Consider the following 15,994-nt stretch of genomic DNA (forward strand, 5'->3'; position numbering starts at 1 on the left):
TGTTAGGAACATGCAGTCACACTTTCTTCTTCAGATGTTCCCATATCCTGCTTCTCTTTGACTGTTTTTAGTTGTTGCATTCACATTTTAGTGGGTCACTTCTTTGCACCTTTCTCCTGAGTCTTTGTCACACCCAATTAAGCGCATTCGATGCAAGAATCAATTTGACAACCGCAGGGTTCACCCAAGCTGCAAAATGTCCCCAGAGAGAAACTTCTTATTTCAGTTATCCTGAACCTGCCAGTGATTCAACACTAAAACAAAACCATAGATGTAAACAAAGCCATCCAGACTTTACCTCTGATATACGGTGTTTCAGATCCTTTGCTGTTAAGCCTTGAAGCAGTAGACGTTTCTTTTCCTGCTTCAAGTGACACAATTTTTTTTTATCTCAGTGGCAAAAGTCCTTCTGTGTGCTTCATTTTTGTCACTCAGAAATTAATGAGCATTAGTTTTGAAATACTTCCGCTGGTATCACAAATAGTGATTGATGACATTTTTCTGACATATGTTTAAAATATTTTGCATCCTTTTTGAGCAAATAATCAGTTTCCACAGATGCTTAGACTTTGTTTTATTTCAGCCTCTGGCTACAATTTTATCCTCTCCATTCAGTGAATCAGGCAGTTTATTTCATGGTTGCATAGTGTTTTAGGGTATAACTGCTGCATGACAAAAAAAAGAACATATAATTTATTGCCACATCTCTTTACACTAGCTTGTCATGAGCAGAATCTTTTTGAAGCATCAAGTGGACGTACTGTACAATTTCTGATGGATGATTCATAGGCCGTAGTTCAGGATTATAGACAGCTTGCATCATCATCCAGCCCACAGAACTTGCTTTGCTTGTCACGTTTTCACTTGTTCCTGTACAATCAACCAAGAACAACATCTGCCTACTCATTTTTGCCATCCCTGCATGTTAGCATCATACACATGTCCCAGCTCAGTCTGTGTGTGTTTATGTGCTGACTTTTCCATCTCTCTAAGTCAGAGGTTTCTTAGGGAGTGTGCTACTTAAAGCGAGGGTTTTTTTTCCTGCTGGAAGCTCTGGAACTTATTACAGTCTGAGGCATTTTCATAAACGAGCCATTCAGCTGCCCCTGCATGGCTCTGAATGGGACACACTGTCGCCAGGAGAAAGAGTTAATGTGGGCTAGTTAGTCGTGAGACCTCCCTATTACAGAAGTCTGGTGTTCAGAAATGAGTAGTTATTTGTTCCTATGTTTTGTATTTCACTGAGCATTTACATTTTCAAGAATACCAGTTACACTTTGAGTTGCATCCTGTTTCTTCTTTTTTTTCTGGCTTTTTGTCATTTCTGTGCGTGGAATTCAGAAAGCTCACTATGACTTAAACGAACTGTATCCTCATCTTTCAGTGGGTTGATGGCTTAATAACGGTAGAAAAGTGAGAGGAGGTTTTCTTGAAATGCGTTTCCTGACTAAAACATCAGTCCTTGTCATCAAAGGCAAAATGTTGGCTACTGTCAATCATCCATTGAAATAAATGTCAATAAAGAGATGGGTACAGTATTAGGTACCTTTATAGGTACCCACAGAATTCTGTCTGTAATGCAGAGTATTTTGTGTAAAATCAAATGGTTCAATGCTTCAGCACCTAAATACATCATTGTGACTGTGAGGGAGTGGAAGAGTAGGTGATTTTCCATACTGGACATAAACACAGCATTGCAAGTTTTTATACTGAAGAATAAATATGTTGAATTGAAAAAAAATAAATTAAACAAATTGATATTTTTTGCCACATAAACACACACAAAAGTACAGAAAATTGGTACCTTGAGTACCAATACCAGTTGCCAGGTACCAGGCATTGGTACCATATTGTTTCCAATATGAAAGGTACCTATTCCTACTCTGCACAAATAGAAGTAGGGGTGGGTATTGGCAAGAACTTCTGGATGCGGTACGCATCACGATACTTAGGTCACGACACAGTAGTATCATGATATATCACAATATCACATTATTGTCCTTTTTAATTTTGAGTAATATTTTGATTTCCATAAACATCTCTATTTGTTTGTGAAGAATATCACAATATCACAATATTGTGATATATCATGATACAATAGTATCACAATATTGTGATATATTGTGATATTCTTCACAATTGCCTTAAACAAATAGAGATGATGTTTATGGAAATCAAAATATTACTCAAAATTAAAAGGACCAAGGAAAACATTGATGTCTGGCAGTAGTGACAATATTTTATATATACTTTGGGATGATATTTATTATACAATCTATCAGCAACAAACAGTGTAGTAACTGTTGTATTTTACATCTTACACGGCTAAAATGTGTTGTTGTTGGGTTTTTTTTTACAAAAATATTGATATTAAGACTTGAAATATCGATAATGTATCGGCGGTCAAACTATCATGATATATTGCCATATCGATATTTTTAACACAACTCTAGATAGAAGTGATAAAACATCACTCTGTCTGCCTGGGAAAGATTGTGTGACACCGGCTGTGTCGGCCCCACCAGTGATACTGTGGAGCTGAGGGGCCGCACAGATAATTAGCAAAGACTTCATGATCGCTCTGGAGATTTCCTTTTCAGATTTAAAAGTGTCTACAGATTAAGTCTATGTGATTAATATTAGGCTCTAAATTAAATCTCTTAGGCCTCCTGATGAACCTTACACAGAGAGGAGTTATGTTCTGTAACAGTGTAGTTCTGTCTTTATGTATCTCAGGGAGCACTGTAGCTACAATCTGTTGTTGTAGAGTTCTTAAGTCTCGTTAGGTCATGTTTTGTAGGAAGCTTCCTCCCACAGATGCTAATTTGCACTTTTCCCAAGTTATCTGCTGTGTCAAAATCAGGAGGAAGGGCATCTGTCTAGAACTAGAAAATACCACCCTTTGAGCGAGCTTGTGAGGTTGTATCGCAGAGATCATATCAAACTCCCACTGTAGGAATCAAAAGTGCCGTCCCCTTTGATTTCATTTTATGTGAGCCTCCTGAAAATCAGACTCTCTTTTTGAGTGTGGTATCCAAACATCATTTCATCACTGTGTGCAGTAATCATGCTCACAGAGGGCAGAGGGAAACAGGTCATGGATGTTATTTTCTGTACATGATTATCACAGCAAAGTTATCAAGTGTGAGGAAGTAAATTGCAGCACACACATACACTCACACACACACATATATACACATACACAAACACACTCAGCTGAGATCTGAGAGGACATTTGACCTGGAAAAGGCTTTAATCTGCTGCTGAAGACCTCTGATGTTGGATGAGGATTAACATGTTTACCACCACACGGGTCTGGGCAGAAGCCTCAGATTGGTCTTGTTTTTCAGCCTCCGTAGAGGCAACAGCTCAGTTTTTGTGTATTTCAACACTTTATGGTCCGTCCTTTTGTTTTGAAATACTGATGACCCCTCTGTTCTTCTTGCAGGTTTCCCAAGAAAGCAAACAGGTGAGAATCCACAATTTCCCTTCATATCTATTGCAACAACATCTGCATGCTGATGGGTCGATAATCCTGTGACCACACACCAGTTTTTAATGGACACTAGGGATGGGTACCGAAGTAGGTACTTTTATAGGTACCGACCGAATTCTGTCAAAAGTACTGATTCATTTAAAATCAAATGGTACCATGTTAAGGTACCTAAATGCATCCTTGTGACTGGGGGGGGGGGCAATTTTTCATGCTGGACATAAACACAGCTTTGCAAGATTAAAATAGACAAATAATTGTAAGGTTGAAAAATATATATATATTTTGTCATCAAAACAAATTGATATTTTTTACCACAGAAACACAAAAAAGCTCTGAAAATTGGTACCGTTGAGTACCGGTATCGATTTCCAAGTACCGGGTACGGGTAACGAATTGTTTCAAATGTGAAAGGTACCCATCCCTAATGGACACACAGCTCTGGATGAGGAAGGTTTTACAAGGCCTGATGTGCTGCAGCATTGAAGATTTTAGAGTTTGGACCAAACATACCCTCTCTCCTTCCCTCCCACTCAGTCACACACACACACACACACACACACACACACACACACACACACACACACACACACACACACACACACACACACACACACACAGGGACAAAGGGTTCCCTCTTCTGAGGGCGGCCCATCACTGCCTTTCACTGTGAACAGAACAGTGGCCTTTCACAGTTGGGGCCAGTATAGGCAGGGGCAGCCATACATAGCCTCCCAGGGTTCAAGCTGGAGTCTGGCCTTGTAGCACCTCCTCTGAGGAGCGTCCTTTCTCTGGCCTTGCTCCCTGGGCGCTCAGCAGAGCGGCTCCACTTCCTCTCTGGCTGTCACATTATACAGTAGACACACTCAGCATGATTCATACACTCGGAGGTCCTCTAGCCACATTATTCTCAATGCTCAACTGAACAATTGCTGCTTGTGTGTTGTTGTAAGTCCTCCTGAATCCTCACTTGCCTGCAGCTTGTGCTTATGCAGGGTACAAGGACAGATGGATGCAATGCTCCTGCCGTCAAATACAGTGCCTGTAAAATAATAGTTCTGTGAATGTGACAGCACAGGATGGGTTTCTCATGATTGTTTCTCTGTCTCCAGAACCAGCAGCATTCTCAGTAAAGACCACCCCCCAGACAAGAAACCCAAAAGCGACAAAACTTCACTTCCCTCCAATGAGTTTGACCCTACAGGTAACGTCACTTCTGCTGTATCTTTGTGGGTTGTATTTATCTCTCACTCCCCCCCTGTCACTCTACACTACAGTTTTATCTTTCTACCACATATGTCTCTCTACACAAAAACAAAGTCTTATAAAACAGGTCTACTGATGGTGGTCCACTCCTTACACACTGCATGCTGGAATGGTGAGAGGTGGTGTGTCTTTCTCTTAGAAATTTCACTTATGTGGTCTGATCTGAGATGAATGTTTGGGCCTTGTCATTGGGATCTAACAGAATTTTTGAACAGGTGGCATTATTCAGCTATCAGAAAGCCCAATGTGTATCTATTGCCTCAGTCGCATCATCCCAGTCTATTTTGCAGGCACCTTTGCTTTGTTGCGTGTTAGAGGTTTTAAGTTGTTGCGCACAGAAAGGCTTGAGGACCTTAAAGTCTGCATGTTGAATGTCTTTATGGATCTTGTAGTTTAACATAAATCAGTGCACTGTGACTTTTGTGTGCTGGAAGTGGTTGGGTGGTCTAAATGCATACTTGAAGGGCACAAAAGCCACTAAGCTTGTTATGCACGCCAGTTTCAAGTTTATTGCAGGGTGAGAAACAGACTCGTCTGATATGGGGACACTCCCTGTGGTATTTGTCAGTAATCAGGGCAGCATGATTTGAGATATGACTGAAGCTTCTGTATTCAAAACAAAATAGAAAATCCTCTCTGCACCACATGGCGGCTTATCTGTGTATGATGCAACACAACATAGACATGGTGTGTTCTCTCTGTGGTTACACAAGACGTCCACTGTGTTGCCTCTCAGTGTGTAACTCTGCACCAAAATCTACACCGATTCTCTGCTGGTTTGGTCTAAATTTGGAATAACATAATATTGTGAATAAAGCTGCCAAGAGAAGAAGTTACGCTTTATGTATGTGAAAACCCTATCATTAGACTTTTCTTAAATCATTATTTCTACACATGATTCATGTTGGAATCACTGCCATGAGCTTTTGCATGCTGCATGCAGTTAGTCTGTGTTTCTTTGACCTCTGTTTAGGTACTTGCAACTTGCATGGGCTGTAAAACTGTCTTTTCTAGATTTTCTTCTAGTTGCACTTTTTTCTGTCATCATTTCAGGGTGGTTTGGGTTTATTAAAGATAGACAGATTAAGTAAGATAGTTAAGCTAATTAATGTCAAATGTTTCCAAACAGTTTTTGACGTAAGTTATTTATTTGCTGAATTGTAAAACTCAGTGAATTTGATTTGCTGTCCTCATGCCCAAACTGATTTCATACTAAAATTTAACAGAGTCCTGATATAAAGGCTAAGTCATAGTTGGGTAACAGTGTTACCAAAACAATTTGATTAGATTAATTTTAAGGTCTTTTTGTATTTTAAAAACTGCAATTTGCATTGATCATCCATGTCCGTGACTTAAATGCAGGGCACGATGTTTAAAAGCCTGCCCTGCAGTTACTGAAGTCACAATGACTAAGTACTCTACTAAAGTGACGCCCATAGAAATGTAGGTGTTCTTTTTGAGGATGCCGCATTATTTTTAGTGACAGCATTCTTGCTTTTCCAAACCATGACATTGTCTTCAGATACCTGTTTGTTCATTTGATTTTTCTTCTCCTCATGATTTTTCCCCCTCATGATTTTCTCTTTCCTGTGTTGTGTTTCCTTTCCTTGTGTTGGTTCTTGTTTTGTCTGTGCGTGTGTGTGTGTATGTGTATTTGTCTGCTGCTGTGCTGTGGTCTGCGTGGTGGGGGCTGTGAGCAGAAGCTCTGGTGGTGCAGAAGAGTGGCAGCAGCAGTGTGCTAGCAGAGGGGAAGCCTGAGTCCTGTGGTAAGATGCTACCTGCTGGAATGGCTGGTGTGACAGCTGCAATTTTACATCCTGCAGACCCTGGTGTGAAGGTGCCTCTAGATGTTTGTTTTAAACACAAAGAAGGCAAAAGTTTTTTGCCTTTTTGTCACTGAAATATTTGCCCAATGGAGTTGACTGACAGTAACACATTTCAGCACAACTAGTATCAATATTGGAACTACTTTAGTCATAAATGTGGATGTGAAATAACAAAAGTTCTTTACAGATCTTTTTTTTATTTATCACCTCTTAATTGTTCATTCAATTCAAGGTGAATAAGACCAATTAAGTGTTTCTAAAACATTGTAAAAAAATTGATTATACTTCCATAAATTCTAACTTTTTAACTTTGATCATAATTACTACAAACTAGACAGATTTGCTTTGCAAGCATTACAAAAAATGTATATGCTTAAAATCAGCAATTTCAATTTTGCACTTGAAATTTAAACTTTGGTTACACTTACTGATTTTAGGAAAGAAAAAAAAAGGTGAAATCTTCTCTCAAATGCTCACATAAGCACTGTTGCAAGTAGGGCTGAACAATTTATTGATTTTAAACCGACATCACAATGTGATACAATGCAATTTTCAAAGGCTGCAGTTCGAGAAAAAAAAAAGTTTTATGTACACAGACTTGGAGGGAATATCGTAACTTGTACTTGTTCTCCCTTAAAACCAGCAAAAGTCAAAACGCTGTTTTTTTCTGGCAAAAAACAACCCTGTGGGCTACAAAGATCCATCCAGTAGATTGTAGAGCCATACCCCTTGGTCACTTTTTCTGTATGGTTTGTTACTGACGGTCAGTAAAATTTCACAGTTTTCCTTTTTCTTTTTCAATTAAGAAATTCAAAAAAGACTTGTTTAGATGCTAACAGTATCTTTTGCTGGTTAGTCATACTATAAAATGACTTAAAACTTGTGTTGAGTGAACAATGCAAAAGATAAACGCACCCCTCAAAAAATGTATGCTTAATCGCAATTGCAATATTGGTCCAAAAAAATTGCAATTAGATTATTTTCAAAAATTGTTCAGCCCTAGTTGCAAGGTTTGTAGGAATTAGCTTTTCCTCCAAGTAGATTTGTGGTTTTTACTTATACTTATGGTGAATTTAGAATAGAGATGGGTACTGAATTAGGTACTTGTATAGGTATGAATTCCGACTGTAGTACAGAGTACTGACTCATTTGGAATCAAATGGTTTCGGTACCTGAACGCATCCTTGTGGCTGTGAGGGAGTGGAGGAGTAGGTGACTTTCTATACTGGACGTGAACACAGTAATGAAGGTTTTTATATTGAGAAATAAATATGTTAAATTGAAAACCTCTGAGATTTTATCATTGAACAAGTTAATTACCACATAAACACACTAAAGTACCGAAAATTGCTGCGGATACGCTACTGCATCCTTTCAAATGTGAAAGCTACCCTCCCTAACTTAGAGACACTGGGCTCTTCGTACTAGAGTCATGTTTGTTTGTTTGTTTTGTTTTGTTTTGTTTTTGCAATTTGCAGTTAAATATGTTATTTTTACCCCCTCAGATAAGATAGATTTTGAATCCTGAAGACGCTGTTAATCAGTATGTTGAACTGTAATACCACACTTGAGCTTGTTCCAAGAACTCCAAATCTCAATTTAAGTGACGATAGAATTTGGATTAATGTCAATCTGGAATAAAAGATTAGATACACGCTTGTAAGGACTTCTGCTTTGTGATGCATGCACGAGGTAGAGAGAGGTCATTATGAAGAATCATTGCCTCAGTGCTGTGAGTGTGTCCTCATCCACATTCTCTATCCTGTATACCATCTGGGCTGGCTATTCTTAATATCTGCCTTCAGATGGATTCAAGAGGAAGGAATTCTTAAAATGTACATTTTAATGGGTGCAAGACCTTAAATCAGGGATGTCAAACTCGTGCCATGGAGGGCCAAGAGGCTGCAGGTTTTCCTCCCGACCAAAAACTCTACCAGCTGATTTCACTGATTAGTCTCTACTCTCTGCTTGAAGGTGAGGTAATCGGTGGAATCAGCTGGTGGAGTTCTTGGTTGGAAAGAAAACCTGCAGCCTCTTGGCCCTCCATGGCACGAGTTTGACATCCCTGCCTTAAATGAAGTTTAGTGGCCAAACAGCATGACTGTTGGTGTCTAGTATCTGCCTTAAGCTCTGTTTATCAGGATAATCCTCTACTTTCATAATCAAAAAAGCAGAGGTGTGCTCCGTTATCTTCATTTTGCCTCACCACAAGAACATCAAGGGTGTAAAAGACATAATCACTACTTTAAATGCTCTGGTTCTGTCTGGTTCATGATGTAGAGAAGCAGGTCGATCTTTGTACGCAGTTATGTTATTATTTTGTTTCCTTTAATTGCAGTTCAGCCAAAGAGATCCTCTCTCAGTTGTACTCAAGAGTACTTTTCCTGCATTTCAGCGAAGGCTGCTGATCACACATCAGTTAAACCTCTGAATAATACATTAGCTTAGATAGATTGACCGGATTGGTGATCATGTCAGCAACCCCGCTCTGTACAGTTCATAATCAGCAGCCAAAGATCTCTCAAATAAAGCCGAGCACAGAGCCAAGGCTAAAGATCAACATCTAGAGGCAAATTCACACCAGCTCTTTTAACCCATATGGCCTCAACTGTTTCCTCGACACCCCTGTCCTCTCCCCCATTCCCCTTCCCCCTGCTCCCTCTGCTCTACCTAACCCTCTCTCTTTCTACACCCCTCCCCCCTGCCTGAAGCTTTTGCCTCCCCTAACCTCTCTTCGTGTATTAGGCCCTGTTTCCTCCACTCTCCAACCCCCATCCCACCTCTGCCCTTATTGATCCACTCACCTCTCTGGTCAATGCTGCACTGCCGGGAAGTCTCAGACACCACAACAAACAAATCCATGAGTCAACTTACTCACATTTTGTTGCTTATGATATCTGCTCCTCAGAGATGTGTTACTCAAGCTTGCTGTTATAATTCTTGGACTTGTTCGATAACACAGGACCACCCCCCACCCCCCTTGTTTGAGCATTCTTTGCATCCTGTTTTCTTTTGTGTGTACTATCCCGTCAGTCTAGTCAGTGTCGGCCAGACGTTAGATAAGCTCTAATCTCTTCTCGCCACACTAATGAAACCGCACATAAAAAACCTGAAAAGTAACATTGCTTCTTCTGGCCTGTGAGACAACAACCAGACGTTTGCTGTGCTGGATCTGTTTCAACAACAAAGCTCTTACATTTTTCAGAGGAAGGAATACACGGTTTTTGTTAGTCCAAGGATATCGGTGAATAAATGTTTTGTTAATGTTAAAAATATATAAACTCCCCCCTTAATATGTACATTTACAGGAAAATATTAAAATAAGTTTTCATTTCTGTACACTCAGAGATTAGATCCTCTTATTCTGAAATGTGACATGGTACTGGAGATCAGTTATGAGCTACATCTAAGGATAGTTTTACTTTAAAGTACATCCAAATATTGAAATCAGTAAATGTTGCTGGACATTTTTCTCCTTTTTGCAGAGAGCTCCTTTTCAAGTCAATTTCAGAAAAGATAAGGGGAGGATGATTTGTACCATTGTCATTATGGAAAGGGATATCCAATTAAGAAATCAGCTGTTATTTGTACATGTTGGCGACTACTGTTGTAGCATTCACCTCAAACCTTCAGGTTCTATTTGTTTCTCTGTCCTCTGGTGAATTTTATTTCATCAATGAGGCTGTAGAATATAAAAACTTCACAATACCATCACTGTAAATCAAAAGTAAATATTTTTCCTTATTGAGAATATCTGCTTTGTGTTTGGAGCACATTAAAAAGTCCAGGATTTGTAGTTGATACATCAGCTTTAGTCAGCTTGTGTGTTTTGATTTCAATTGTGTGATTATCTTGTTCTTTTAAATACACTATCGTGTCTGTCTGTCTGTCTGTCTGTCTCATCTGTTTCACTTGCAGGTCTGGTCCAGCGATGTGTAATCATCCAGAAAGATGAAAACGGCTTTGGGCTGACTGTCAGCGGGGACAACCCAGTGTTTGTGCAGCTTGTCAAAGAAGGTAAGGTGAAGTCTCAAAACTCGAAAGGGAGAAGAAAAAAGATGTTATTACAAAGACTCCTTTTGGTCCTTGCTCTTTCAATGAAGTTGTGGAGTCCTCTTTCATACACTGACATCAAACTTTCATGGTTGTGAACTTTGTACTCACAGATACGCAGGTAATTGTGACTCAACAAACAAAAGCAGTCTAACTCTTTCTTAGAGAAGTAGAGCCATTGAGTGCATATTTCCTCCTCAGTAGTTTCACAGGAGCTACAGCTTCTGCTTTGTTGTGTTTTTTCTTTACTTGTACTTGTGTGGTCCCAGAGTCTGTCTCCGTCTATTCAAAATGATGTAGGCTGTTATCAGGGTACAGAAACTCTTCCAGTCTGATCTTTGTTGAAAGGAGTTAAAGGGAGGAAGACACTGATCAAGGACTTTTTGTTGAACTGTCATCAGTGCCTGCATGTCTTCAACTTTCACTGTACCAAACCATTTGACTTAAAAAACATCAACATTTACTCAGTTTCATTTAGATATATTTAATTTGTCTTGCAGCTTAACACGGCAAGCAACTATTTGTGTTGCCTTTGTTACTTGTATTTGAGTTTGAAGTAAAAACAAAAACAACTTCATTTTCTAAAGTGTCTTGCTGAATTTTGGAGTTTTAGTTCCTCTGAGTTATTGTACAAAATGTGTCATCAGGTACTGACAAAACAGTAATCAGGGAACACGGTATCATAGATAGTGTCATAACACTTTTAGTTACACTAATACCGGTCCATATTATAAAACTGAGGATGCAGATAGAAGTAAAATGTACTTGGTATATGAATACTTCAGCTGTCAGCTGCTGTTTGAGTCAGACGTGGATCTCATAATAACCTGTCTCCTGCCTAAATCCTTTTGTTTGGGGTGGAGCTGTGAAACAGGTCCTTCTCGTAATATAACCACTGTTATGGTCTTTCAAAATAGCACTTAAACAGTAACTTTGCAACACCAGGCCCGTAAAGGCTGTACAGTGTATTTTTTGTTCAGACATAAGATGTGTTGCTCTATGAAGGAGTACTCCTTTTCTGTTTTCACTCCTGTTTGCTCTCCATTTATTTACTCCTTTACATTTTGTTAATGCTTTTTTCCCTCTTTGTTTGCCAGATGGGGCTGCTATGCGGGCAGGTGTTCAGACAGGAGATAGGATCATCAAGGTATTGTGCTCATCTGCCTTCATGTATTTAAACTGCTAACCTCACTGATTTCTTGTCCAAGGGCAGTACTTAGGCTGTAGGCTGCCACCTCCTGGCCACTCCTGGTCTCTGCTCTTATCTTCCAGAAACTCAAAAACATGTCTAAATGTGAAGCTGGGTTTTAAAGGAAGGTTTTGGACTTTGTTTCTGTTTTTTAAATTCTCATGTCCAATCGAATTTTTACAGGTTAATGGGACCCTTGTTACACATTCTAATCACATTGAAGTGGTGAAGCTTATCAAATGTAAGTTTTTTATTTATATTCTGACAACTTTCAGAGAGATTTTGATTGTGAAACTGACACTTTCCTTTGATGTCCTCTCTCTAGCGGGCTCCTATGTGGCCCTCACAGTGTTGGGGCGTCCTCCAGGACTCCCCCAGATTCCCTTGTCTGAGGCAGAGTCTGAAATGTTGGGTGTTAGCATTTCCTCTCCTAACTCACCAGCAACAGAGCGCCCCTACAGTCCTCTGGACCGCTTCTCCTCTGCTCACACATCATGGGTATGAAAGATTATGTTTCCCCGTTGACCTCTGACTGGTATTGCTACTTGTTTAACTTTTGAAATCATCCTTTTTCTTTTATTATCCAGATCAATCTTTTCCTTCCTTTTACCCGTTAGCATTCAATACCTCTTTCTTTCTTAACAATTTTTGTCAGGCAGTGTGGTGTACACAACAGCCCTTTTACGTCCTTGTAACATCTCACTTACAATATGGCTGTCTTAGATGTGATGATGGGACCAGGTGGTTCCACCTATGTGCTTGTATCAGAGGTAGCAACAGTTTTTACAGAGGCAGAAGGGGATCAGTGTGAGCATGCTGAGCAGGCAGAGTTCAACATTATCACTTTACAGCATGTGAATGTCTGAGTATGTGAGTGCTGCCTCCTGCAATGTGAAGTTACATACTTGGACAACAACATAACGCTATCATGCAGCCAGACAGGATGAAGGTGGATCTACGATACGCATGCTGTGTCAGACCCGCAGTATGAAAAGGATGTTTGTTCTTAATTTTCTGCATTGTTTTTCTTGTAGGATGAAAACAGCAGTGCCTGCAACCAGAGGGTTGACGTCTTGCAAAAGATGCTCTCTAAAGAGCAGCAGGAGCTTCAGGTTAGCATGACACTCACTTCCACCAGTGTTGTTTCTCTTATGGACTGTAGACATTGTATAGGATTTCCCTTTGAAAAGGTGTACTCAACAGGATATATCTGTTTCTGACAAATTCCCTGTAGATTAAAACACTTTCCTGTGTTTTAGCATTGGATTTAACCTGGGCTGAAAATGTGTCAGTGTTAAAGACTCTGCAACAACAACTTTTTATTGATATTAACCCAACATATGAACTGAAGTATTTACAGTATGAACGTACAGACTATAAAGCTGCCATACTTAGTGCGAAGCCATTGAGGTCCTTTCATGGGGTCCTACTTGACAACTGTTTTTACTCTATAATATTTAAATACATGACGAACAGGTCGAAGCTTTTTACATTTGTGCCCTCTAGATTAGGATATACAGCTCCACTGGATGACGTCCATTTGTTGCTGCATGCTCTTGAAAGGTGTTTTAGCACCAGGCTTTTTGAAAATGTTACCCTAGGTTACCAACATTGCTGAGAATTTCACTTTTGTGGTACAAAAAAACTTGATGGTTCTTGCTGGGAAATTAGGGAATCAGTCCCAGTCCACCTGCAGAGTTACAGACCTCAAAAGAATGCTGTATTACTTTTTAGTAATATCTTAGATAGATATTTCACAAATACTACATTCTTCATCTAGATATTTTACACTACACTCTATATATTTTGTTTTATCTGTAATCAGAGAACAGGATATATCAGTTGGTGATGGGTTGTTGTGATTTTATTCTCTTGCTGTACAGGCCATGAAGGAAGAGTACAGCAGGAACCCCTCCCCCAAACTACTGAAAGACATCCAGGAAGCTAAAAAACACATTCCTCAGCTGCAGGGTCAGCTCATTAAGGCCACCGGGGCATCACAGGTAAAGTAAAAAAAGAAGAAAACCCCTCAACAACCTTTCTACCTCAAAATATTTGCATAAACTATCCTACAAGCCACATTCTAGCAGTCTTTGCATTATTTTGTGTTGTGTGTCCTGGGATCGCTCCAGACAAACGATAATCCTAATCTCATCAGAGGATTACGCTTTCCCTGTGGGAAGCCACTCTTTTGTGTCTGTGTGACAGCTTATTTTACATACAACACTTACTGAACCTTGTGTTTTCTATGTCAACATAATTGTATGTGGTCAATTTTTTTAAATTTATGCCAATGAGATTACAGTCTTTAAATATGTGTGAGAATGTTTTTTTGCTCTCAGATTTTGCTCTTCTTTAGAGAACTTTTAGGACCTTTCACAGTGTAAATAACAAATCTTTTCTCATCAATCCTTAGGAGACTGTTCCAGGTGGTGATGCAGATGATGGTAGCATGTTTGAAACAGAGCACACCCCTGGTTCAAAGGGTGACAACATTTCCGACCTGTCCTGGAGCAGCACTCCTGTAAGTTGTCACACATCAGCCCATTGAGCAATTTGAATATCCTTCATAACTTAAAATGAAGTCCTTCATTCTGAGAGCCCAGTAAGCTCATGCACAATAAACTGGTGGTATATATATATAAAATGGGAAATAAATTGAATAAGATTTAAATGAACTCTGTTTTGTTTGGCTGCTTTTGGTGTAAACAACATAAATGCAGTCATAACAATGTTAATTTTTTGGACCATCCCTTTTTCAGGTATCTCGGGGATTTGGGCTTGGATCTCCAGACAGCTCCTGCCCCAGCCCAAAGAGCACTCCAAGGAACAGCGTAAACTCCTGCCACTCCCCAGAGGCCGAGGATGCCACTGACCTGGTAACTAGACTCAATGGACACAAGAATAAAAATTCTGCATAAACACACACATATTCTGGGGTTTTATAAAAGTGTGTGTATGAAAAGCACATATTTATAACTCAGGTTTCTAGGTGATTGATAAGGACTTTAGCTGTGTAGATCTCTTGGGTTAAACACTGAAATTAAGAACATCTTTCAGACAACATTATCTCATCCCAGCACCTCTGTCTTTTCCCCAGGACTCCTTGTCCCCTACCACAGTTAGCAGTCCCTCTTCCTCCCGCTTCGTCCCACAAATCATTGGAGCCGAGGACGATTACTTTGATTCAGATCAAGAGCAGGTAAGATAAGACCTCAGTGTTAGTCTCTGTATCACCAACAGTCATGTAAATCACAGTATTTTTAAACAGGATGTCAAAGTAATCCAACATGTCTCTACCTTTGCAAAGTCTTCATTTTATAAATCAAGCCTGTTACGTGGAGTGAAGTTACACATTTGAGTCATGTGCAAATTGTGCTGGTTCTGTTCCAGACAAATGGCCAGTGTAACAACTTTAATAGCATTGATCAGCTCAAGTCTCGGCCTGCCCACCTTGCAGCCTTCCTCCACCATGTCATCTCTCAGTTTGACCCTGCTCCTGTGGTCAGTCCCTTCTGTATTTCTCTTCAACATTAATTAATGTCCTTTTTTATGTAGCCTGAGCACCCTCTCAGCTTTTAGATTTTTGTAATCCGTATCTTATGTCCTCAGTTGTGCTACCTCTATGCTGACCTCTACAAGCAGACCAACTCCAAAGAGACCAGACGGGTGTTCATGGACCTCCACACTTTTTTCATCGACCGGGGAGCAGTGAGTTTATCTCTCCAGTGAAATTTTGTCACTACAGCAGTATATATTTATTCTGTTTCATCCTTTAAATGTCTGAATCACTTGGGACACATCTTATTCTTTTTTGTTATATGCCTTAATAACATCATTTTATCTATACAACACTGAAACAAAGACACATCTATAAATTGATTGAAGGAAGCTTTGTGTTATGGTTGGTCATTCATTTCCCGAGTGAAATAGAAAAAAGTCTGCAAACAGTTTACAGAAGCTAATGTTTTATGTTTGTTTAGATGTTTTTGTGTCATTTTGTTTTTGTGGCTGTTAGACATCAATATACACCATCTGGATAGATATATCTAAATCTGCTGTCAGGAAAATGTCATCACACTCCATGATCTTGTTTTGACAAAGGGACCCTATGTCAAATGTTTTAAATATCTCAGCCCTGACTTAAATATGCTTGCTGACTATTTT

The 15,994-nt window shown here is 39.6% G+C and overlaps 1 protein-coding gene across 3 annotated transcripts in view; it reads left to right on the top strand.

Moving 5' to 3' along the window:
- Positions 1–15,994, top strand: part of arhgef12a (Rho guanine nucleotide exchange factor (GEF) 12a) — a 46,569-nt gene that overhangs the window by 19,295 nt on the left and 11,280 nt on the right. For 2 of the 3 annotated variants that reach the window (XM_074679111.1, XM_074679110.1), the window contains exons 2-15: positions 3,449–3,469; positions 4,606–4,697; positions 6,460–6,525; positions 10,504–10,602; positions 11,736–11,785; positions 12,011–12,068; positions 12,153–12,325; positions 12,862–12,939; positions 13,711–13,830; positions 14,244–14,351; positions 14,590–14,706; positions 14,928–15,029; positions 15,221–15,331; positions 15,440–15,538. In XM_074679111.1, coding sequence (XP_074535212.1) covers positions 3,449–3,469; positions 4,606–4,697; positions 6,460–6,525; positions 10,504–10,602; positions 11,736–11,785; positions 12,011–12,068; positions 12,153–12,325; positions 12,862–12,939; positions 13,711–13,830; positions 14,244–14,351; positions 14,590–14,706; positions 14,928–15,029; positions 15,221–15,331; positions 15,440–15,538 — 1,294 coding nt within the window. The remainder of the gene's footprint in view (positions 1–3,448; positions 3,470–4,605; positions 4,698–6,459; positions 6,526–10,503; positions 10,603–11,735; positions 11,786–12,010; positions 12,069–12,152; positions 12,326–12,861; positions 12,940–13,710; positions 13,831–14,243; positions 14,352–14,589; positions 14,707–14,927; positions 15,030–15,220; positions 15,332–15,439; positions 15,539–15,994) is intronic. The other variant, XM_074679112.1, reaches the window with a different exon arrangement.

Source organism: Halichoeres trimaculatus, unplaced genomic scaffold (assembly GCF_033239565.1).
Source record: "Halichoeres trimaculatus isolate MK-OKI-2021-1 unplaced genomic scaffold, fHalTri1.1 fHalTri1_scaffold_9, whole genome shotgun sequence".
NCBI classification, from domain to species: domain Eukaryota; kingdom Metazoa; phylum Chordata; class Actinopteri; order Labriformes; family Labridae; genus Halichoeres; species Halichoeres trimaculatus.